At 39.1% G+C, this 25,694-nt stretch overlaps 1 protein-coding gene and 1 pseudogene across 1 annotated transcript in view; both read right to left on the reverse strand.

Annotated features, from left to right (window-relative positions):
* The window catches only part of FRRS1 (ferric chelate reductase 1), a 48,463-nt gene extending 30,320 nt beyond the window's left edge, over positions 1-18,143 (reverse strand). The window contains exons 1-5 of the mRNA XM_006169020.3: positions 18,092-18,143; positions 5,199-5,394; positions 3,352-3,488; positions 1,958-2,052; positions 704-851 (exon numbers count right to left, since the gene is read on the reverse strand). Coding sequence (XP_006169082.1) covers positions 704-851; positions 1,958-2,052; positions 3,352-3,488; positions 5,199-5,394 — 576 coding nt within the window. The 5' untranslated portion in view covers positions 18,092-18,143. The remainder of the gene's footprint in view (positions 1-703; positions 852-1,957; positions 2,053-3,351; positions 3,489-5,198; positions 5,395-18,091) is intronic.
* Positions 18,144-24,123: 5,980 nt separating this feature from the next.
* Positions 24,124-24,541, reverse strand: LOC102495733 (40S ribosomal protein S16 pseudogene; annotated as a pseudogene).
* Between the last annotated feature and the right edge of the window lie 1,153 nt (positions 24,542-25,694).

The raw sequence follows: 25,694 nt of genomic DNA on the forward strand, positions 1-25,694 counted from the left end.
TCCAAGATATGTTTTCTTCAATCAGAATTCTTTTGGATCAATTGGCCTAAATAGGATTCTGGCTGTTGAGACTGCAAGAGACTTTTGGAGGTTCAGCACATAGCATTCCCCAGTATGCTTTGCCCTTAATGAAATAAGGTCACTTCAAGACCTCCAAATCTTACCTAAATTTAGCTTAAACTCCCTCTCCACATTTGATATTTGACTGGGAAGAAAGGAGGGAAGAAGAAGGTAAGAAGGAAGGAAGGAAGAGAGGGAGAGAGGGGGAAGGAAGGGAGGAAGGGAGGGAGGGAGAGAGGGATGGAAGAAAGTTCCTAAGATTTATTTTCAAGTGAAAACATATCCACCGCAGGTGCAGACTACATGTGAATGTCATAACCACACCTTGAACACATGGGGTCTCACATTCACTTTATTCTAACCTGTAAGTCATAATGTTGCAGAGTTCATTCAGATTCCTATGGAGAACGCAAAAATTCATCATGCAACCCAATACAGCTACTTTCTTTGTACTTTGCCAAGTACAGAACCACAATTTCCAACCATGAAATTTTTCACACAGAGGAAACTAAGTAAATCACTTTACTCATACATAATGTCTTATTTTTGTCCTCCTCATCTACATTTTATAATATATAAACATTATATCTGATTACATGTTATTTTAGATTATATTTTGTGATGCTATAAAAACGGTACTTACTGGTTTGGTTAAATGGGAGACAGGAGGAAGTAATGTTGACAAAGGTACGATTGTTGTTGTAGGTGTAAAAGGAGGTGCATCCGGCTGTGAAATTACAGGGCCAGGAATCTTCACCCAGTAGATTTTATACTTCTCGACAACCGTGACTCTGAAATGCAGTACCAGCAAGATTAGACTTTGACTGTGGTCCATCACAATCAAATCAAATAAGTTAAGGGGGGAAAAAAGGGGGAGGGGGTGGAGGGAGGAACTAGGAACATACACTAGGAACATATTAGTACCTAAGAGTAGTTTTCTCTTAGGCAAATCTGTAATGACTCTCTTCCAATGCATCACAAGGTGCCGTCCTTCTCTTTTCTTACCTATCTGTTCTTACCTATCTGAGCATAGTCTCAACAGTGGTGAGTGCCAGACCTAAGGAATAAACTGCCCAGATTGCTACTCCCTGACATATGAAGAACATGCTTCTACCCATTTCATAATGCACTGTTCAAATTTTTCCAGGAGCAAAGTAGCAGTAGCTACAGCAAGAAGCTCTACAGAGGCTGCAGAAGCAACCATCATCTTTTATTGGGGTCACATCTCTTTTTCACAGTCCATCTAACACACAGGTAGAAAGCTGTGTCACTGCATACTGGGAACCTGTACACCAATAGAAGCAGAAAATAGAGACATGTCAAAATAGCAATTCTTCCCTTTAAATACACCTATAACCCTACTCAGGAATCCTGATACGTCTTCATAACTGCCCACTTCCCTTACCTGATGGGTTAAGAAAATCCTATTTTAATTGCATGAATTTGATCATTCTGAGAGGCATGCAAGGTCTTATTTCCACAACAACCTAATCTATAAGTTGTAACACTGCAAAAAAATGTCATCCAAATTTCAGGACTGTTCTCATTGTATTCTCATACTAACACAGAAGCAAATCGAAAAACAAGCATTACTCCATATACCTTATGGACTCATTACTCCGTATACTTCATGGACTTATGACTCTTGTTAGTATCAAAGTAGTGTAATATTTCATTCAACAAATGTCTATTAAGTGCTTATTAGATTCCAGGTCTTGTGCTAGGAGCTGGGTATATACTGGTGGGGGAAAAAAAAAAAAAAACATACAAAAAGCAAAATACCCCACATCAGTAAGGTGGTGGGATTGTAACAATTCTCTTCTATATAAGCGAATATCTACAAAAACTGATTGTTTCAATAATGCTAGTTACGGAGTTGTAAAAATCTTCCACTCACAGAAACTGTATGTGATTAGAAGCACTGCTGGGAGCATTCCAGTAGACTTCAATTTCTGTTTTTTTGGATGGATTTGTATGACTCACCGCTGATCCCTGAAATAAAATGAAAAAGAATTACCATTCAGCCCCTCAGAAGCTTAGTGGGACTGAACTTCTATCATTTTATGGAGTAATTTATCATTGCATGACCTTGGCATTCTGGTGAAGACTATTTTTATTATTTTAGAATAAGGACTTAGGTACTCAATAAATACATGTTGATTGGTCAACAACTGCTAGTTACTAGCTCTGTGAATACATTAGAATCAGCAGAAATTTAAGAACTGAAGAGAGTCATGAATATTGGAAGTGTCAATGCTATAGGAAGTCTGCTGCTTACTTCATTTACACTAAAAATTTCCTCCATCCAAATATGTAGCATGATACTGTAGTAATTCCTCTCCCTTGAGCAACCTCAGTTCTCACTTTTATTACCTGGCAAACTCCTAGCATGGAGATCATCTCCTCTCTCTCAGTTTCCTCTGGGCTGTGTATGGCTCCCTCTCTTATGCTTCCCATTCAGCCTGTGTAGGTTTCTAACCTAAGTTATCACACTGTTCTACTTCTGTGTCTGTGCTGAATGATCGACTTTGGCATCATATGCCCTCTGTCCATATATTTTACTTCCATGTTAAGACTATGAGTTTTTTGAAGAATAACAGTAAGTCTTGCTCATCACCATAGTCTTTTTTTTGGAGAGGTTTTTGCTATAGGGGACGTGCACTTGCCAGAAAGACAGAGAGAGACAGAGAGACAGAAAGCGAGAAATCACCCCCCAAGGGGTATGGCCACGCTGCAATCTCTTCTCCTCCATTCTCCTCTCAGGATCCTGGGCACGCATGCATACACGCCCGGCATGAGTTTAAGCCGCTGCGTCTGGGACTTGAACTGCAGTCAATTACATGGGAGTCCAGTGACATAGCATTATGCTAACTGCTGATCCCGTCGTCACCATAGTCTTATACCCAGGACAGTTCCTAGGATAATAACTATTTATTAAACGAATTAATGAATAAATGAGTAACAAAAAATTAGACTTCCATCCCACTCTAGAACTCTGTCTTCAATATTGAAACCCTTCTAAAACAAATATAATCAGTTAACATAATATAAAACATCAAAAGCCATAAACTCCTCAAACTACTGCCCTATTTTTCCAAGGATGCTGATGTGTAAAACATACTGCAAGTAGTAAAATTAGGGGGAAAGTTTGATCATTGTGACTCTACGGAGATACGTGCAAGACATGAGGACCAAGACATGAGGACCATCGTTACTTATCTCGCAACCACCACCCTGCAGTGAAAAGACTCAGAGAAACGGGCAGAAATCAGTTGGAAACTAAATACAAACCTCTACATCTTTGCAGTTCAGAAGCTGTATCTCTTGACTGCCATTCCACGTGAAGGAGCCGACAGGAGGGCCACTCACATCCTCAGCATCACGAGCTTCTAAGAGAAAGCCTTTAAATGGGCGCCCTGACAAAGTAACTGAAAAACAGACAAAAATATAGGTTAAAAGGTTGAGCAACACCCAAATAGAAATGTTTAGAGAAGTGTCTAAAGACACATCACAGTTAAAAAGGGGTAATTTCTCGCTTCCTCTCTCTCTGTCTCTTTCTCTTTGGTGAGCACACATGCCCTATAGCAAAAATCTCAATCTAAAAAAAATAGTAATTAAGAAAAAATAATAAATCAGGTGTGTATACACAAAACTATTCCTAAAGAGAAAACAGTAGAAATTATCCTACAAAAAAACTCTAAAATGTGTTTCATAAGATATTCATTCCATGAGATATTAATAGTAATTCCATGGAGAGGAGAAGAGGGAAGAAGGTGATGGTCAGGATGCACTCCACAATGCAAAATTGTTTAGAAAGCACTAGATAAAAGTAAATACTTGTTTCTCTATTGCAAAACCCTTAGCGGCTTTAATAGCCTACTGTGTGGTATGAAACTCTAAGAGTCATATTAGATCATTCATCCCAAATTAATTTTTCCAAGCACCCTTTTTGTTGAGAATAACTATTAATATTTCACATTTTTAGAATTTCAGAAAATTACAAAATGCTATTAGAGATACATCTTTTTTTTTTTTTTTTGAGAGGTTTTCGCTATAGGGCACGTGCGCTCCCCAGACAGACAGAGAGAGACAGAGAGACAGAAAGCGAGAAATCACCCCACAGGGGGGATGGTCACGCCGCAATCCCTTCTCCTCCATTCTCCTCTCGGGATCTTGGGCACGCACACACACGCGCCCGGCGTGAGTTTTAAGCCACTGGGCCTGGGACACGAACCGCAGTCGACTACGTGGGAGTCCAGTGACATAGCCATTACGCTAACTGCTGGTTCTCCTTAGAGATACATCTTTAAAAGTCAACCTACATCTTGCCACAAGAATCAGGGAAAGAAAAGCAGATACACTATATCAAGAAGGGCAAGAATTCACTATATTTTAAATAAGATAAGATAAACTTTATTTTCCTCTCTATTGAGGCTATAATACTACATTAAGAAAGTTATATTAAATATGATAGGGCTTTATAAGCCTGTTCCGAATGGGGATAAGATACACTACTTTTCATAGCAAATATTTATGCCAGTATTTCTTCTCCTGAATTTTCAGTTATTGGGATTTTCAACCAGCAAATACACATGCCAAGTGTGTTCTTTAAGCCACCAGGATCAAGATTTGAACCATGCAGTCAGCCATGTGGAATTCAGTCACATTAACCATCACATCACCAGCTGGCCCACCACTGATCTTGTTCTTTCTCTCATACTTGTACTGTTAATAAATCCATGACTCAGGGGGAAAAAAAATGGGAAATAGGGCCAGCAGGTGGTGTAGTGGTGAAGGCACTGGATCCCACATGGCATAATGCCATAATTCAAGTCCCAAACATGATGGCTTGAAAAACACCATGGGTGTACGTGTGTGCATGCCCCAAATCCCTAGAGTATGGAGAAGAAAGGACTGCAGTATGGCCATCACCCCGAGGGGGTGATTTCTCACCTTCCCTCTTCTCTTTCTCCCTCCAGCAATCAAACATGCCTTATGTAAAATAAAAAGGGAAATGCATGATGACGGTATCTTATATCAGGTAAGTATGTGTAAAGGAAATAGTCTGAATCTAATAAAGGCTCAAGGAACAGTAAAAGAGCAAAACTCAAAATGTAAAGCCAATCCCAGCACAGTACCTTTGATTTGATCTCCGGGTCTGAACGTCATCCGACTCACTGCAAGGCGGTGTACAGGATAAGACTGTGGGCTGTGACCATGTTCAGGAACCATTCCATGGCACGACTGTGCTACTTTTCCATTGGGATAATTAGCCACAGGACTAGTGTACAGCAGAAGTATAGAGATACCCAGAGTGAATCCAGGAACTGCCATCTCAAAAAGAAGATTAAAAGCACATTATTTTGCATGTAATTAAAGTTCAACCTCTCCACAAAAAATAAAATAAAATAAAAATTGTTGGACCAGCAGCTAGCATAATGGCTATGTCACTGGACTCCCATGTAGCTGAGTGCGGTTGAGTCCCGGACCTGGTGGCTTAAACTCACGCTGGGCACGTATGCCTGCGTGCCCAAAATCCGGAGATGAGAATGGAGGAGAAGGGACTGCTGCGTGGCCATCCCCCAGGGGATGATTTCTCACTTTCTGTCTCTCTCTGTCTTTCTGGCGAGCACACATACCCTGTAGCAAATAAAAAACAAAAACAAAAACAAAAAAAAAAACACCTCTCAAAAAAAAAAAACAAAAACAATTGCAGGGCCAGCAGGGTTAAGGTTTAAGGTACTGGATTCCCACATGGCCAACTGTACTTCTAGTCCCAGACCTGGCAGCTTGCTTTCTCACTTTGCCCCTTTCTCCTTCTCTCTCTCTTTGTCTCTCTCTCTCCCTGATAAAAAATTAAAATAATAATAATTGATAAAATTAAATAATTAATTCATTAAATAAAAAGAGATAAGCATTGCAAGAGGCACTATTTCCATGACTTATAGCCCAGTTACTTCTGAGTTAGTCAGACAAAACTGTGTTATCTATTATAACAAAGTAAAATTCAGATGAAAAAGAATGCAATTCTAAAGATTTTTTAAATGTAAGCAAATCACCAGAAAAAGGAGTATGGGTTAACTAAAGATTTTTACATTGAATTTGTCACTTCATGTCTTTTTACTGTGCGATTCCACAAATGTGAGAATAAGAAAAAATGGAGGAGACAGATCTTTTAAAATCATGTCATGATTAAGCTAGCAAATAACTACTGAAGTCTAGCTATATTGCTTCTAAGTTCTAGCTCTTATTATTAGTCACCTATTTTTTTTACTAAGACATCAAAGGAGTTCAAAAGGTACAAAGCGCACAAGAAACTGGGAACTCAGTCCAATAACACCCACTCTGTATTACCCAAGACAGGAGCATATGCATGCATTGACAGTCTTAATTGATATGTAGGTATCACGTAACAAGGCTTTCTTAATTATGAAGAATGAACTGCAAAAATAAAAGTAAAGTCTTAACCAAAATAGTTTGCTGTAAAATATCTAAATAATTCGGAAAAGTGTTTCATGTTTTGCAATATGCAGCAGGTTTATTAATTTTTTTACCACAACTAAAGTAAGAAATAGTTTTACATCATGAACCAAAAAACATTTAAGAGACATTATTAACTTTCCCACATGATATAAATTTATTTATGTTCTAGTCCTTCCTCTTTTTTAATGTTGGTTACATCCTACTGAATTATTTCATAACCTACCAATGGATCTTAACCTGCAGTTTGAAACACATGACTTTATGACAGGCATAAAGCATTAAGTTTCAGCCTTGAATCAAGGCTTGAATCATAGGGAAAAAAGGAAATGTTATGGGAACCAGCAGTTAGCGTAATGGCTGTGTCGCTGGACTCCCACGTAGTCGACCGCGGTTCGCGTCTCGGACCCGGTGGCTTAAATCTCACGCCGGGCGCGTGTGCGTGCGTGCCCAAGATCCCGAGAGGAGAATGGAGGAGAAGGGATTGCGGCGTGACCATCCCCCCTGGGGGGTGATTTCTCGCTTTCTGTCTCTATGTCTCTGTCTGTCTGGCGAGCGCACGCGCCCTATAGCGAAAGCCTCTCAAAAAAAAAAAAAAAAAAAAAAAAAAAAGGAAATGTTATTAGAACTAAAGAAAGAACAAATGGGCTAAGCAACAGGGAATATTTCTGGAGATAAGATTTATCCAACAGAAAATGTCTTATTCTCTCTTCAAACCATTATGACCCTAAGCAAAAACAACAAATAAGAATTATAAATTAGCATCCTCATGGTGATCTTGTGTATGAGAAAGTTTTTTTAAAAGAACTATTTTATTTAACCGTATCTATTTAGTTTAATTTGACCAGCGAGGGACAGAGCAAGAGAGCGAGAGGGAGAAAGTGAGAAAGAAAGCAAGTCGCCAGGTCTGGGACTGGAACCACAGTTGGCCATGTGGGAGTCCAGCACCCTTAACCACCATGCCACCTGCTGGCCCCAGAAAGTTTTTTTTTAATTAACCATCACATAAAAGCACTGCAATCTCTAACATACTTGAAAGTTCCTTTCAAAACATCCATCAACTAACTATATTCTGTAAGTAATAGTCAAGGTAAATAGCTATTTCTTTTTTTTAAGAATTATTCATTTAATTTTTATTATTGTTTTTTAAATTTGCTATAGGGTTCATGCACTCACCAGAGAGTGACAGAGAAAAAGAGAAGGAAAGTGAGGAATCAAGCCATCAGGTCTGAGATGCAAACCCAGTCAGCCATGTGAGAATCTAGCACCCTAACCACATGCTGTGGGCCCTATAAATAGCTATTTCTTACTAAATACTGTTTTGATTTTAGTTTATTCCTAAAATTTCAATGGTAATATTTTATTTTATTGTGGCACAAGTACAAAGCATTTCAATTATTTATGATTTAAACATATTTTTGGCCTGAAAACAAAAGACCATTTATAATATTGCTTCTGTTAGAAAATGGAATTGAAATATCATGCTGAATTAGAAACTAACTGGTAACAAAGCACCACTGTCAACTCAGCATTTCACCTGGGAGCTGAGACGAGCCTGATGGGTTTTGCACTGTGACCAAAAATCTAGTGGGACTGAGGATAGAGGTGGAAATAGGTGTCACCTGTTGAGTGGCAGAATTATGTGGAAATAGTCTAAGAAAAATAGAACCACAAAAAAATTAGAAGATCAAAAAGGTAATTAAAAAGTTAAATTGAAGCCCAAGATACACATGGAAAACAATAAAAAGTGTAAAACAAGAAAGGAAAAGATTACAGTTTTACTGTAGAAGGAAGGAAAGGGGACATAAGGTAGAGAACAAGGAAAGGAAACAGACCTTTGGTGGGAACCTGGCAGTTAAGATATTTTATCTGGGGACCAGTAGGTGGCATAATGGTTACATCGCTGGACTCCCACACACTCAACCACAGTTCAAGTCTTGGATCCAGCAGCTTAAATATCACGCGGGGCGCATGTGCGTGCATGCCCAAAATCCCAAGAAGAGAAAGGAAAAGAAGGGATTGCAGCGTGGCTATGCCCCTAGGGGGTGTTTTTTCGCTTTTTGTCTCTCTATCTCTCTGGCAAGTGCACACGCCCTACAGCAAAAAAAAAAAAAAACCTCTCAACCTCTCTTAAAAACAAACCAAAAAAAAAGATACTACACGTGGGGCGCATGTGCGTGCATGCCCAAAATCCCAAGAAGAGAAAGGAAAAGAAGGGATTGCAGCGTGGCTATGCCCCTAGGGGGTGTTTTTTCGCTTTTTGTCTCTCTATCTCTCTGGCAAGTGCACACGCCCTACAGCAAAAAAAAAAAAAAACCTCTCAACCTCTCTTAAAAACAAACCAAAAAAAAAGATACTATATCAGATACTATCCTTAAAAATAAGCCAATATTGGGCCAGCAGGTGACATGGTAGTTGGGCACTAGACTCCCACATGGCAGACTATGGTTCAAATCAGGGACCCAGTGGCTCAAAAATTGCAGAGTATGTGTGCGTGCATGCCCCAAATGCCAAGAGAAGGAATTGCGGTGTGGCCATCCCCCTAGGGGAGTGATTTCTCGTTTTCCCTCTCACTTCTCACTGTCTCTGTTTTTCTCTGGCTAGTGCACATGCCCTAGGGCAAAAACATTTTTTTTTTAAAAAAGCAGGTATTATCGTCATACAGGTTGAATATCCCATATCTGTAAATCTGTAATGCTTGGGGCCAGAAATATTTCAGATTTCGGGGCTTTTTAGATTTTAAAATATTTGCTATATCTAATATAATATCTTGGGGAAAGGACCAATGTCTGAACACTAAGTTTATTTTTCATATACACCTTATACACATAGCCCGAAGGTAAATTTATCCAATACTTTTGCATTGGTTTTGACAGTGACCCATCACATGAGGTCAGGTGTGGAATTTTCCACTTGTGGTACCCTGTTGGCACTCAAAAAAGTTTGGACCTTAGAACATTTTGGACTTTGAAGTTTCAGATAACGGATGTTAACGCTGCATTAGAGATGTGGAGACCAAGGCTAAGGAATATATTCTAATCTTCTATAATTTTAGAATTGTAAACTAAAATCTAACAGCACATTCATGTTCTTCTGACTCTCTCCATCATTGTCCCGGATTTGGAGAGACAGAATATGGAAAGTAAACTGTATGGATCCAAATTTCACAATGAACAGTAGGACTGGGGAAATAGTGTGACAAAGGCTGAAATCTAAATTATCCTACCTAATTAACAATGTCAAGTATACTGTTAGAGTCTGAGTAGCAGAACTAAAACTCCAGAAAGAATGGGTATAAAAATTACTAGTTAATGTCTAAAAATAATGTTATCAGCAAATGGTAATTGCCATTATTTATCATGACTATTAATTTTTTTGAGAGGTTTTTGCTATCGGGCGTGTGCACTCACCAGACAGAGAGAGACAGAGAGATAGAAAGCGAGAAATCACCCCCCAGGGGGGATGGCCACGCCGCAATCCCTTCTCCTCCGTTCTCCTCTTGGGATCTTGGGCACGCACGCACACCTGCCTGGCGTGAGTTTAAGCCACCAGGTCCGGGACGCGAACCGCGGTCAACTACGTGGGAGTTCAGCGACATAGCCATTACACTAACTGCTGCTCCCTATGACTATTAATTTTCTATATCACCAATATATGTTCATTTCTTCTGAACATTACTGTGGTTACACAACAGAGACTATCTCGTATTTCTTGCATCTGTATTTTATTTGTTCTGATCTTCTAAACTATTTCAGAAAATTTGCTCACCTTCTTTCCAATAATTTAACTTGACTTTCATAGACAATTTCCACATCAAGACTTCAATTGATTTTGATAGTTGAATCTCAAATTACAGGGAAATTGAAAAATAGGTCAAGTATTTCCACTTTTCAGACAAAAAGTGTTTTAGACTCCATTTTCACAGCAGGATGTACAGAAATAGATTATTTTTAAATTAACAATGGGAGTTAAGACATTTTCAGAAACAGTTCAAGAAAACAACGTGCATAAAACAGGCACATCAAATGCCAACTTGAGATTATCAGAGCTGGTGATTTAGGATGATAGAAAAAGTTTTGCTTAAGATTCTAGTATTTGATGGAACAGCAGTTAGCGTAATGGCTATGTCGCTGGACTCCCATGTAGTCGACTGCAGTTCGAGTCCCAGACCCAGTGGCTTAAAACTCACGCCGGGTGCGTGTGCATGCGTGCCCAAGATCCCGAGAGGAGAACGGAAAAGAAGGGATGGCGGCGTGACCATCCCCCCTGGGGGGTGATTTCTTGCTTTCTGTCTCTCTGTCTCTCTCTGTCTGTCTGGCAAGTGCACGCACCCTATAGCAAAAACCTCTCCAAAAAAAAGAAGATTCTAGTATTTGAGTGATAGTGCAACAGATTACAGAGAAAGGTGAAGAAAAAAACCACTGCAAAAAAAGTAAATAAATAAGTGATCTAAATCTCTACAGTGTAATCCTGGTTTCCCTAATCGACATCATCAGTACGTAATTCTTTCATGTTACTCATTTTCTGCAAAAATTATGGGAAGCAAATATCTTACTACACATTATAAATCTGTGTTCATCTGGATCATTCCATATGGGCCTTACAACAATCCTGTCCTCAGAACAAAATTTAGTACCAAGTGGAATGGCCTCCTCTCTGAAGACACAAGCTAATAGATGAAACAAAAGCAAATAACATTAACCTGTAATTTAACAATGTTACTATTTATTGGATGCCTGCTCTATTTCAGTCCTCAGAATCAGTGTTCACGTGTGTAAACACTAATTTTTGGAAGAAACATACAAAGAATTTTTAACAGTATGAGATTGAGATTCATAGAGGTTGTTTTTAAAAAGCCACTACCTAACATGACAGAGAACAGAGTAGAAAAAATTATATATCATTACCGTCATTTAGCAGTATGGAGAAAATAATAATAAAAGAGTTAATAATTGGTAAGAGCTTGGGGCCAGCAGGTGCCGTGGTGCGTGAGGGCACTGGACTCCCACATGGTTGACAGCAGTTCAAGTTAAAAAAATAATGCTTTTAAAAAATTGCTAAGAATTTACAACATATGAGACATACCAAGATGTTTGGTTTTGTTTTTTCCAATTTTGCTATAGGGCATGTTCACTTGCTGGAGAGAGAGACAAAGAGAGGGAAAATGAGAAAGCAACCTGCAGGGGAGATGGGCGTATCACAATCCCTCCTCCTGTTCTCCCTCGATTCTCTTCTTGGGATTTTGAGCACACACACACGTGTGTGTGTGTGTGTGCATGTGTTTCACACTACCTGGGTTTGGGTCTTGAATCATGGAGTTAGCCATGTGGGATCCAGCTGCCTTAGCCACTATGCCACTGTCTGACCCATCAAGGTCTTAGTAAATATTCTTCACAACAATAACCTAGGGGACTATGGGTATTATTACCCTGAGTATGTAAATTAGGACACTGATTAAGACATTTGCCAATGTCACTTGCAAATAAATGGTGAGAAGTATTGTCTGTGGCCTAGTTTCTAAGGTTTCAACCACTGAGCTACCCACAGCTTCGGATCAGAACTTGAAAGCTGACAGAATAAATATATAAGGCATTATGGAGAAAAGGGATCTTGAATGAACATGATTTAAATTGGAGTAATAAGAGAACCACACTTCTGTGATTCCAATATGTCCTCCCAAAGTTTACACATTGGGAACTTAACCGGCCACTGTAACAGTGTTAAAAGAGCAGAGACTTCATCTGACTACGGTAGTAAGAGGTGGGATTGGGAGGAAATTAGGATCAGATACCATCAGGGTATGGTCCCATAATTGGACTCTGGTGGCTTTATAAGAAAGAGGAAAGAGACCAAAGGAGACACAGAGACAGGCACACAGGCTCTTGCCCTGTCAGCACATGATGATCGGCACAGTCTTGGGACTCTGCAGGGTCCCCACCAACAAGGAGACACGCATCAAATGCAGCCCCTTTACCTTGAGCCTCCAAAATCATGAAACGCCTGTTCTGTATAAATCACCAAGACTCAGGTATTTTCATTATAGCAACAGAAGGGACTAAAACACAGGTAGAAATAACAAAAGTGAGAATGGGCTTCTGAGGGCAGAAAGGCTGTCTAACTAGAACCACAGCTAATCGTTAGAAACGGTCCTCAGTAGCAATATTTAAGTCTAGCTCCTCTTTCTCTTAAACGAAGATATTCATTTCAAGTCTTTCTCCTTAGGCTCTTCTTTTTTCCCCATCTCTCTGCACGATCATCACTTTCATGGCCTTAATTATCACTTCTAAGAAAAAATTTCCTAAATTTTTCAATTGCCCTAGGCTACATCTCCACACTGATGCTTTGACTCAAATTTCCAACTGTGAATACTTTTCTGTTGGGATGACAATAAGCTAAATTTGTCTGAAGTGAAAGTCACTACACTCTTCTCCAACAAGTTCTGGCATCTGGCTTTCCTAATCAGATGGCAACCTGTCAATACATTTCTTATTTGAAAACCCAAATCTCAAGATTTGATTTCACTCTTTCACTCCTCACCTCCCAAAAAAGCACTGTAGTTCTACCTCCACCCTTCCACTCTTACCTATCCCTTTTACACCTCTGTTCTACTTTCCCTTCCCCCACTACCTGTCTGCTGTTTTCTATTCTGCCACCAGGTCTAAGCAGAAAGCCTTTATTGCCTGTCACCCAAATCTCAACTGGTCTCCCTGTTTCTGTATCTCCATTCTAATCTGCCTTACTCCACACTACAAGATCATTTTCCTTTTTTAATTATTATTTTATTTATTCATTCTTTTATTTTAATTTGACCAGAGAGAAAGAGGAAAAGTAAGAAAGCCAGCCACAGGTCCAGGACTTGAATCCTGGTCAGCCAACTGGAAGTGTCCAGCACCTTAACCACCACGCTACCTGCATTTTCCTAAAGCACAATTCACAACATAGTTTTCCTCTTCCCAAAAACACTTAACAGCTTCCCAGGACTACCCAATTTAATTAAAAAAAAAAAAAAAGAAAGAAAAAGAAAAAAGCATTAGGCATTTAATGTTTTGTACTTTTCAGCCCAACCCAAATTTTGAGGGCTTTTTCCCTATGCTGTAAAGATAATGTGCCATTTGCTATTCCCAGAATACGCTCCTCTCTTTTTTCTACTCATGTTCTGCTTTCAACCAGGACCTTCACTTTTCCGTCTATCAAATTCCTACTCACATAAAACTGGATATTTGTTAAATAGAAAAAATTAGATATAAACACCTCTGCACACTACGCTATACTATATTAAAAATGTGCATTGCCTGGCATTTCATGTAAAATGCAAAAGACTGATAATACCTAACATAGTGAAGGATATGGGGAAAGGAACAGTCATACAGTGAAGAGAGTAAACTCTCATAAGATGCTTGCAGTAAATTTGACAGTATCCCTCTAAACCAAAAATAACCTTAAACTCTGACCTAGGAATTAAACTTCTGGAAATTCATTCTAAAAAAAAAAAAAATTATGTAAGGATTATTCCTAATAGCAAAATTTTAAGATGAGTGGTTACAAAAATAAACTATGTTATATTCCAAGTATAGAACACTATGTATCCATTAATAAAATCTGAAATAGAGTACGCAATGACTAGTAATTGTTGAGTGCTTTCTAGGAGCTAGCCATTATTTTAGGTGCTTTGCAAAAATTAACTCATTTCACAAAAATCCTGAGACATGAATCTGCATGCACTTCACTAAACACATGCTCATGTCACAGTGAAGAATGAAAACAGGGAAACTGTAAAACGTACCAAAACATGTATTACTTGAAAGGAAAAAGGGAAAGAAAAAAAAGTATACACATGCTTCTAACTGTTCTCAAATGTGGTTTCTTTAGAAGTGTTGGGGGTATGGGAAGTGGAGTAAACTTCCTCTTTAATCCTTTTTATTGAGTGAACTTTTTTAAAAGCCTTTAGTGTTTTACAATTAAAAAAACAAAAACAAAAACACTAAAACGGGGCAAGCCCATAAACAGCTGGGGTCCTGTCCTGCATGGGCAACTGCATGGGAGCCCCTGACACAACGGCTTGATAAACACTGGGGCAATGTGCCTGTGCCCCAAATCTCAAAAAACAAGACAGAAATAGAAGGGATTGCAACAGGACCACTCCCCATGGAGACTGCTTCTCACTTTCTCCCTCTCCCTCTCCCTCTCCTCCCTCTCCCCCTCTCTCTCTCTCTTTCTGTCTCTCTTTGGCAAGCACATGAACTCTCCAGCAACTTAAAAACGAAACAAAACACACCAAAAAGTAGGCATTCGTAGACTGTATAGAAACACACTTATGTACTTGTAAAATAGTCATTTCTTTTCTTATTTTCTATTTCCAAATATCCTATGGTTACTTTACTGTTTTTGTTTTTAATAAGCAAAATTTCATGTATTGCAAGATACATTTAAAACCCTATCAACTACTGTGCCCTACGACACAGTGAAGTGCATGGTCATTGAAACCTCACAGACCTGGGTTGGAATAGATCCGTTTACTGGATATAATCCAGCAGGCATCACCTTCGTGATCCTAGGAAAATTACTTACTCTCACTAAGCTTTAGTTTTCTCACTTCTTAGAAGCAATGCCACCAATATCAAAAGTGTTTGTGAGGATTAACTAAAATATGATCTATAAAACATCCAGCTCAATGACCACCATAAACCAAGATCTCCCATTAAAATTGCCTTTTTCCTTGAGATCTTGACGAATTCAGTCAGCCTGATATACCTACTTTCTTCTTGAAAAACTCATAATCTCTGGTTTTGCTAATTTTAAAATGTCATCACATTTTTCTGCCACAATTGGTAACTTGTCTTATTTGAAAACCCAGTTTGCGACAAAAGTGTCCTAGTGATTGATCTTTCATTCTCACTAGCAGTCATTCTTGAAAATAGTACTGCTACAATGTGAATGTTAATTGAATGTTTAGAGAACCCAACATTTAGTCAATGGAAAGGTGCGAAACAGAAGGCAGGCACACGAAAGAATGAACACGCTGGCTTACTAAATGACTAATGGGAACTTACTCTTCCAACAAAACCACTCTTGAAAAAAATCTACCTTTCAGTAAGTCCATAAATCAAATTTAAGCCTCCTTCCTCTGTACTAACCAAGTACAATACTCCTTTCTACTTTTAAAAGAAAATGCCTGAACTGAAATGTTTAGCTGTGTTGAGAAATATTCCTGATGACACATTTACAAAGTGAAAAACCCCTTTGTACACAGGGTAGCATGACAAGATCAAAAAACAAAATCCAAGAGGTAATGCAAACATCCCTGAGCCATTCTACAACTCTAGTGGTCCACCAGAGTTTGGAGATAGGGGTGGGGAGAAACTAAGCATTCTAGATAAAAAGAAACTTACAAGCCAATCAGGGCTCTAAGTAATTTTCATTTAGATAATTCTATCATGCGGTTTACATATAAAAAGGGAGTTCCCATCATTTTAACTTTAAAAAATATATAAGAAATTCGTGCACTAACAAAGTCAGGGCTTTCAGGTAAACGTACCAAAACATGTATTACTTGAAAGGAAAAAGGGAAAGAAAAAAAAGTATACACATGCTTCTAACTGTTCTCAAATGTGGTTTCTTTAGAAGTGTTGGGGGTATGGGAAGTGGAGTAAACTTCCTCTTTAATCCTTTTTATTGAGTGAACTTTTTTAAAAGCCTTTAGTGTTTTACAATTAAAAAAACAAAAACAAAAACACTAAAACGGGGCAAGCCCATAAACAGCTGGGGTCCTGTCCTGCATGGGCAACTGCATGGGAGCCCCTGACACAACGGCTTGATAAACACTGGGGCAATGTGCCTGTGCCCCAAATCTCAAAAAACAAGACAGAAATAGAAGGGATTGCAACAGGACCACTCCCCATGGAGACTGCTTCTCACTTTCTCCCTCTCCCTCTCCCTCTCCTCCCTCTCCCCCCCTCTCTCTCTCTTTCTGTCTCTCTTTGGCAAGCACATGAACTCTCCAGCAACTTAAAAACGAAACAAAACACACCAAAAAGTAGGCATTCGTAGACTGTATAGAAACACACTTATGTACTTGTAAAATAGTCATTTCTTTTCTTATTTTCTATTTCCAAATATCCTATGGGACTTTTACTGTTTTTGTTTTTAATAAGCAAAATTTCATGTATTGCAAGATACATTTAAAACCCTATCAACTACTGTGCCCTACGACACAGTGAAGTGCATGGTCATTGAAACCTCACAGACCTGGGTTGGAATAGATCCGTTTACTGGATATAATCCAGCAGGCATCACCTTCGTGATCCTAGGAAAATTACTTACTCTCACTAAGCTTTAGTTTTCTCACTTCTTAGAAGCAATGCCACCAATATCAAAAGTGTTTGTGAGGATTAACTAAAATATGATCTATAAAACATCCAGCTCAATGACCACCATAAACCAAGATCTCCCATTAAAATTGCCTTTTTCCTTGAGATCTTGACGAATTCAGTCAGCCTGATATACCTACTTTCTTCTTGAAAAACTCATAATCTCTGGTTTTGCTAATTTTAAAATGTCATCACATTTTTCTGCCACAATTGGTAACTTGTCTTATTTGAAAACCCAGTTTGCGACAAAAGTGTCCTAGTGATTGATCTTTCATTCTCACTAGCAGTCATTCTTGAAAATAGTACTGCTACAATGTGAATGTTAATTGAATGTTTAGAGAACCCAACATTTAGTCAATGGAAAGGTGCGAAACAGAAGGCAGGCACACGAAAGAATGAACACGCTGGCTTACTAAATGACTAATGGGAACTTACTCTTCCAACAAAACCACTCTTGAAAAAAATCTACCTTTCAGTAAGTCCATAAATCAAATTTAAGCCTCCTTCCTCTGTACTAACCAAGTACAATACTCCTTTCTACTTTTAAAAGAAAATGCCTGAACTGAAATGTTTAGCTGTGTTGAGAAATATTCCTGATGACACATTTACAAAGTGAAAAACCCCTTTGTACACAGGGTAGCATGACAAGATCAAAAAACAAAATCCAAGAGGTAATGCAAACATCCCTGAGCCATTCTACAACTCTAGTGGTCCACCAGAGTTTGGAGATAGGGGTGGGGAGAAACTAAGCATTCTAGATAAAAAGAAACTTACAAGCCAATCAGGGCTCTAAGTAATTTTCATTTAGATAATTCTATCATGCGGTTTACATATAAAAAGGGAGTTCCCATCATTTTAACTTTAAAAAATATATAAGAAATTCGTGCACTAACAAAGTCAGGGCTTTCAGGTATCCCAAATGTGTCTTTGCTAATAACCACTCTTTTCTTAGGATTAAAGCTTGTTAGTCAAAGTCACGGGACATCTTATTAAAGTAACTCGTTAGTGATTATTCAGCTCAAGGACAAGCTCCAGAACACAGTTTGCAAATAAAGCACCTGGTCTGCCTTCCAATTGCCCAGGCCACCAAAGCGCCTACTCTCAGTTCTGTCACCTAGCCAGAGTCCATTTTCAAAGGCTTTGCAAAGAGCTTTGACAAAAAGAAAACAGAAGGGTGCACTTACCTTGAGAAGCGGAGGCAGCCCGGCCAACTTCCGGTTTAGTTACAACTTGTATCACATTTCAGCAGCTGGGTGGAGCCAGTTTATCCCACAACCAGAAGGGAAGGATTCCCAAACTAAGCTGCAAAACTTGATTTGCAGGACAAGTTCCAGTTTTAGGACTCCCTTTCTGTGAGCTGAGGATTCTGCTTTACACAAAGAAACACTTTTTGCCAACTAGTCTCACCAAGAAATAATCTAATTTTTGTCTTTAAATGCAAAACTAATTGAAAATACAAACCTTTTTAATGCAATGCTAACTAAGATCTACAAAAGAACCTATTTGTGTTTAAGTGAGATTGCCAGTTTAGTATATTTTAAAATATAAAATGACTAGTTAATTTAGAATTTAATTTTCTAAGTATTGTACTATGCAATAGTTGAGACATACTTATACTAAAAGGAAATGTTTCACTATTTACCTAAAATTTAAATTTTCTCTGGGAATTTACAAGAACAGATCTATATTTTAGCTAGCAGCCCTATCTATCGAATAAGAATAAAAAGCAAACTATTTCAGTTAATGTGAAAGATGTACAAGTGCTAGATTGCATAGAACTGAAACCTTTGGAAGTGTGAATGATATAACACAAAAGAATTCTTTTACTTCACAAAATATGCCCTGAAACTTAGAGGGTCTGTTTGTTTTTATTTCTTTTGCAAAAGAAACATTTTATCTGGTCTAATTAAAATAAAATGAATGTTAAAAAAAAAAAGACTAGGAAAAGACACATCAAACATTGCACTTCAAACCATGACTAACATGTGCATACTGGAAAATAGATTATGACACATGCTTTGACCTGTGGTCACGGGTTGTCAATCAACACCAGTAACTTCTCTAGACCCATTTTAGAAGGAGAGAAAAAAGGAGAAAGAATACCATCACTTTAATCTTTTTCCTGGGACCAGCAGTTAGCGTAATGGCCATGTCGCTGGACTCCCACGTAGTAAACCGTGGTTCGAGTCCCGGACCCGGTGGCTTAAAACTCATGCCAGGCACGTGTGCGTGCGTGCCCAAGATCCCAAGAGGAGAATGGAGGAGAAGGGATTGCGGCATGGCCATTCCCACCCCGGGGGAGTGATTTCTCACTTTCTATCTCTCTATCTCTCTCTGTCTGGCTGGCAAGCGCAAAAACCTCTCCAAAAAAAAAAATGAAATAAAAATAATCTTTTTCCCTAAGAACTAGTCACAATTAATGAAAGCCTTTCTCCATAGGATTTTAAAGAGAGGCTTGAAATAAAGAGAGAAAGATTACACACAGACCTGGTTTTCTATCCTAATGCTACTGGGGACATGAATAGTTCTAAATGAAGTCAGTGGATCTTTAGTCCTTTAATTCAAAGCCTCAGGTAATAACATAGCTTTCTGTAGTTGTAATTAGACCATTTCCAGGAATAGTCCCCACTGGACACTTTGCATGTCAAAAAGATAATACAAAAATCTATAAAACAAATAATTCATAAAATACATTGTCATCTTACATTCTAAAGCACTCTTAGGACATAGTAAGCCACTGGAGAAAGAAGAGCATGGAGACATGAACTGTATCTGAAACCACCCTTTTCAGGTCTGTCATTTCTCTTCAAGTCCTCAACTGTAATTCCCTCTTAATCGTTCCCTCCCAGAAGTCCACCTCTACCAGGCTCTCTCTTCATCATCTACTTGGTAGTTGTCACAAAGGAAACCATGTTTATTTCAATGGTCAGTGGACCATTTAAATTTCACTGTAAGAAAGTAAAACTATAGTAGTGCCTGTTATCTATGGAAATCACCTTCCAAGATCCCCAGTGGATGCCTAAAACCACAGAGAGTACCAAACCCTGTTTACACTGTTTTTTTTTTCCCTATCCTACATACCTATGATAAAACTTAATTTATAAATTAACATAGTAAGAAATTAAAATTAATAACTAATGGACCAACAAGTGGCATGGAGTTTAAAGCTCTGGATTCCACATGGCCAACTTCCTGGCTTCCCGGTTTGATACCCACATATGACTGCTTGAAAACCATGCCAGGCGAGTGTGAGTGTGTGCCCAAAATCCCAGAAGGAGAGTGGAAGAGAAAGGATTGTGATATAGCCATCACCCCTGGGCAGGGGAGTGATTTCTCACTTTCTCTCTCTCTCTGGTGAGTACATGCACATTATGGCAAAAACTTTAAAAAATGATAATAACTAATACTAAAATAGAACAACTACAACGATATACGTAATAAGTTATTTGAAACCTATAACCGGTTTATTTCTGGAGTTTTCCACTTAATATTTTCAGACCATGGTTGGCAGCGGGCAACTGAAACTACAGAAAGTGAAAACAAAGATAAAGAGGACTACTGTACCCTACGGATCCCACTCTTATGCCTCTAAATCCGTTATCAAAACCTGGCTGATTTGAGAACCAGCAGTTAGTGTAATGGCTATGTCGCTGGACTCCCACGTAGTCGACCGCGGTTCACGTCCCAGACCCAGTGGCTTAAAACTATGCCGGGCGCATGTGCGTGCGTGCCCAAGATCCCGAGAGGAGAATGGAGGAGAAGGGATTGTGGCGTGACCATCCCCCCTGGGGGGTGATGTCTCGCTTTCTGTCTCTCTGTCTCTATCTGTCTGGCAAGCGCAGGCACCCTAGAATGAAAACCTCTGGAAAAAAAAAAAGAGAAAGAAAGAAAACTTGGCTGATTTATGGGACCAGCAGTTAGTGTAATGGCTATGTCGCTGAACTCCCATGTAGCCGGCTGCAGTTCAAGTCCCGAACCCAGTGGCTTAAACTCACACCAGGCGTGTGTCCATGTGTGCCCAAGATCCGAAGAGGAGAATGGAGAAGAAGGGATTGCAGCGTGGCCATCCCCCCCGGGGGGTGATTTCTCACTTTCTCTTTCTCTCTCTCTCTCTCTCTCTCTCTGTCTTTCTGGCAAGCACACATGCCCTACAGCAAAAACCTCTCAAAAAAAAAAATTGACTGATTTAGAGTATAATAAGGACCCTTTCATAAGTCTTAAAAATTATTGTGGACCCCCCTAAGAGATATTTATTTATGTCAGTGATATCTATCAATATTTTCATATTAAAAATTAAAATGTAAGTATTGAAATGTTTACTTATTAACACATTACATGTTAATATTTTTACTTCTGTTTTCACGATTCTTTTTCAAAAATAAAAATTTAGTGAAAAGGGTATCATTATTTAAATTTTTGTAAATCTCTAATGTGTGGCTCAGTAGAAAACAGCTGGATTCTTTTATGTGCTTCTCCATGCATTCTATCGTGATATCATATGGCACATCATGTGGCCACTGAAAAAGTACACTGTGTGTTCATAGAAAGTGAGAATGAATAAGGCAAAGTATAGCAAGAACAATTTTTACCATCTCATAAGCACCCATTTTGACCAAGTCACAGAGTGACTCCAGGTGAAAGACACTGTTACAGACATTCTACAACAGAGAATGGTAAGGATCTATGTAGCTAAGTAACTTGCCCAAGAAGTAGCAGACAGGATTCCAAGTCAGAACCATTAACACGCCTCCAAGCCCCACTGACAAGTCTGAATGAGGTCTGAGGAGTCAAAGCTTACAAACTTCCCTGGACCAGTAGGTTATGTGGTGGTTAAGGCTCTAGACTTCCACATGGCAGATCGCCGTTCAAGTCCCAGACCTGGTGGCTTAAAACTCATTCCAGGCACACGTGTATGTGTGCCGAAATCCCAAGAGGAGAATAGAGAAGGGATTGCAGTGTTGCCATCCCCCCAACAGGTGAGTTCTTTCTCTCTCTCTCTCTCTCTTCCCCCCCACCACCAGCAAGCACACATGCGCTGTAGTGAAAAATATTTTTAATTTTTTTTTAATTTTTTAAACTTACAAACCCCTTTCCTGTTATACTCGGTATCAGCATGTCATAAAAGGTTACTCTCAGGGCCAACAGGTGGCATGGAGGTCAAGAGACAGGATCATGGCTGGCTGCACAGTAAGATTCCCAGACCTGGAGGCTTCAAAATCACACCAGATACATATACATGCATGCCCAAAATCCCAAGAGGAGAATGAAGGGATTGTGACATGGTCATCCTCCTGGGAGGGTGATTTCTTCCTTTCTCTCTCTCTCTTTCTCTCTCACTTTTTCTCTCTAGCTCTGTCTGGCAAGCACCATATCCCAAACTAAAAAAAAAAAGAAAGAAAGGATACATTCAAGTTAGACATCTGCAACTGATTAGACTTGCCTCAACTCAATAAATCCAAAAGGTACCGTGTAAAATGGATTCATTCTGACTTGGCCTTTAATTAGGTCCATCTCATTCCAACAGCCAAATTCATACCCTCTTCTCCAATTCCCTAACATCATTCTGTTTAAGTTCTCATTACTTCTCAACTGGACTATAGTCATTATCTACCAAGTGCCTCAACCTCATTAGCCATCCCACATGCTATTATGTTACTCTTTCTAAAGCATAACTCACATCATATAATTATCCTACTCAAAAAAACCTTTACTTACCAGCTTACTACTTATTACTGAGTGAATGAATGTTCAGATTTTATAGACAGATGACAAAATTAAGTAATGTCTGTAAAGAACAGTGCTTGGCCCAAAACTAAATATTTAATAAATGGTATTAAAACCAAAACAAAAAAGGTTTAATGGTAGATTTGTAAATAAAATGCCCCTTCCTCCCAGCATTATATTATTCCAAAATCTTCCACAAACGTCAGTCCAATTTCTGTCTACTAAATCATATTTCTCTGAAAACATGAGACCATCCTCAGTTTTAAATTAATGGTAGCGATATTTTCTTCATATTTTTTCTTTCCTTCTAGCTTGAAGTCATTTCATGTTATGCTCCTCTAAACACTGCCCAATCCTTAAATTACTCAACATAACATGACTTCCCTGTGCTAAGAGATCCTGAAGAATATCTACTGCTTTACCCCTACCCCTGGCTAGAGCTGTCTGTGTCTTCTAGAAGGAACTGACAGCATTACTGAAGCCCAGTTTTAAAGTATCTATCAATAGATAAAATTTATCTTTTCAAAGTATGCTATTTTCACCATAATTTTTTCATTATGAAATCACTTGGAGATGATCTAAAGTAATATAAGTCTATTCTAATTTAAATGCATAGAATAACTCTTTAGTGGGACAAAACATTGTCTTGTATTAATTCTTTCCAAGTGAGATATTTCTTCATTGTGACAAACTGCCCTGCACTTGTAGAATGTATGAGCACACTGACACCACCTAGGAAATACCAAAGTTCTCCTCTTCCCCATAGTGATAATATTTAAACACAAAAACAACATGAACTTCCAAAGTGGTGGCAGGAAGCAGAAATAATGCCTCACTCCACTGGGTAAGGCTGTGATTAGATGGATGACTCTGGGTCCCAATGGAATGAAGCATTTTGCTTTTGAAGAAAATAAATACTAAGAGGAGAAAGAACTAAAGTACTACCCCTTTCCAGTAAATATTAATACTGCTTCTTTAGTTGGCAGATAAACTCAAGAGAATCTTGGTTTATAATAAGTGTAAAAAGGTAGAAGAGTATAGTAATAGAAGTATTAGATCATCCTAGGTCAAACACTTATCCTCTCTGGTTTTGTTAACTCAAGTAAAGATGAGGGGCTATGATCAGAACTGCATAGTCTCTAAACCCTCATGCCAAATTCTTTTTTTTTTTTTTAAGAGAGATTTTTGAGCTAGGGTACATGCACTCACCAGAGAGATAGAAAGTGAGAAATCACCCCTGGGGGAATGGCAACACTGCAATCCCTTCTTCTCTACTTTTCTCTTGGGATTTTGGGCACACATGCCTGGCATGAATTTTAAGCCACTAAGTCCAGGGCTCCAACAGTGGTTGACTATGTGGGAATCCAGCAATGCACCATTAGGCCATCTGTTGGTCCCTCTCATGCCAAATTCTTTTTTTTTTTTTTTCCAAACCTTAAAACCCCACAGTCATTGTTTGTTACAAAGATGAACTCCAATACTTGTGATGAGCTTATCGATAGGACTTCTGGTAGTGAGCACGGGCACCAGGGCCTCCAAACTTTTGGGATTTGCAGCAACAGGGGTCAGCTACCAGCAAGATCCGGTCATACTGGATGAGGATGTCTTTGATCTCCTTCTTGGAAGCCTCATCCACATATTTCTGATAATAGGTCTTTGGAGATGGACTAATGGATAGCATAAATCTGGGCCCCGTGGCCACCTCCCTTTACACGGACACAGATGTCCACACCAGCAAACCGCTCCTTGCCCAGAAGCAAAACAGTTTCCGGTAGCTTATATTGCAGCGTGTGCTGCTCGATCATTTCCAGGAGCCACCGTTCCCCTTGCCGGGTTTGCAGTGCCGTCTTCTTGCATCCAAAGACCTACACAGACTGCAAAGAGCCCTTAGATCGCGTGGCTGCAGGCATAGAGAAGAGAGCCTTAAGGAGGCTGATTTCCTAGGAGGATAATAGACAGATAGGTAATAGGTAGGAAGGCAGACAGGTAGGTAGACATAGAGAGATGATAGATGGTAGATGACAGATTAAATAGATAGGTAGATAGATAGATGCATTACCTGATAAGCCCATGTGCTGGTAGGCACGTAGTTATTAATTTCCAAACACCTGATCTGAGTGTGCTCTTTATTCAACATTTAATTTCAGGACCAGCTTATAGCACAACATTAATGCAACATTCTAATATGCTGGATTCACATGGGAAGGTCCCAGGCTTGAGCTCCATGCATGCCCTATGGCCCTCTTATACACACCAGGTGTGTCCATGATCCAAGCTGGCTCAGGCTGGAGGTGGATAGTACCATGAAAACACTATTGAAGTGTCTGTCTCTCTCTTTCTCACTCTTGGGGAAAATAAATACACTTTCAAAAACAAGAATACCCAATATTGCATATTTTATGAAGATTTGTTCCGTTTGTGCTTGCATAAGTATGTACACTCCTTGCAGCTTTCACTATCACATTGATGTTAATAAACACCTAATATATAATTACAACTTTCATCTTTTATGTATCAATAATTCAAGTATTGTTTCCCTAACTGCTTTTATGACAATTGAATGTTTCACCACTTAAAAAACAAATTCACTCTATTTCTCTTCTGGGAGCACTTGCTGTAGACTGAATAATGGCCCCTAAGATATGCCCATCCTAAACCTATGAATGTTACCTAGCATACCAAACAAAGAACTTTGCAGCCGGGCGCGCACGCATGCATGCCCAAGATCCCGAGAGGAGAATGGAGGAAAAGGAATTGCGGAGTGGCCATCCCCCCGGGGGGGTGATTTCTCACTTTCTGTCTCTGTCTCTGTCTGTCTGGCGAGCGCACGTGCCCTATAACAAAAACCTCTCCAAAAAAAGAAAAAAAAAGAACTTTGCAGATGTCCTTAAAGTAAGGATCCTCAAATAGAGAACATTTTCTGGATTATTCAGGTGAGCCCTAAGTGCAATCACAAGTGTCCTTAAAGACAGAGTGAGGCCCAGCTGTGGTGGCGTAGGCAGTTAAGGTACTACACCAGTGATGACAGAAACCATCAGGATTTATGGGTCTTTCTGAATATGC

Source organism: Tupaia chinensis, unplaced genomic scaffold (assembly GCF_000334495.1).
Source record: "Tupaia chinensis unplaced genomic scaffold, TupChi_1.0 Scaffold146687_1, whole genome shotgun sequence".
In the NCBI taxonomy this organism is placed as follows: Eukaryota; Metazoa; Chordata; class Mammalia; order Scandentia; family Tupaiidae; genus Tupaia; species Tupaia belangeri.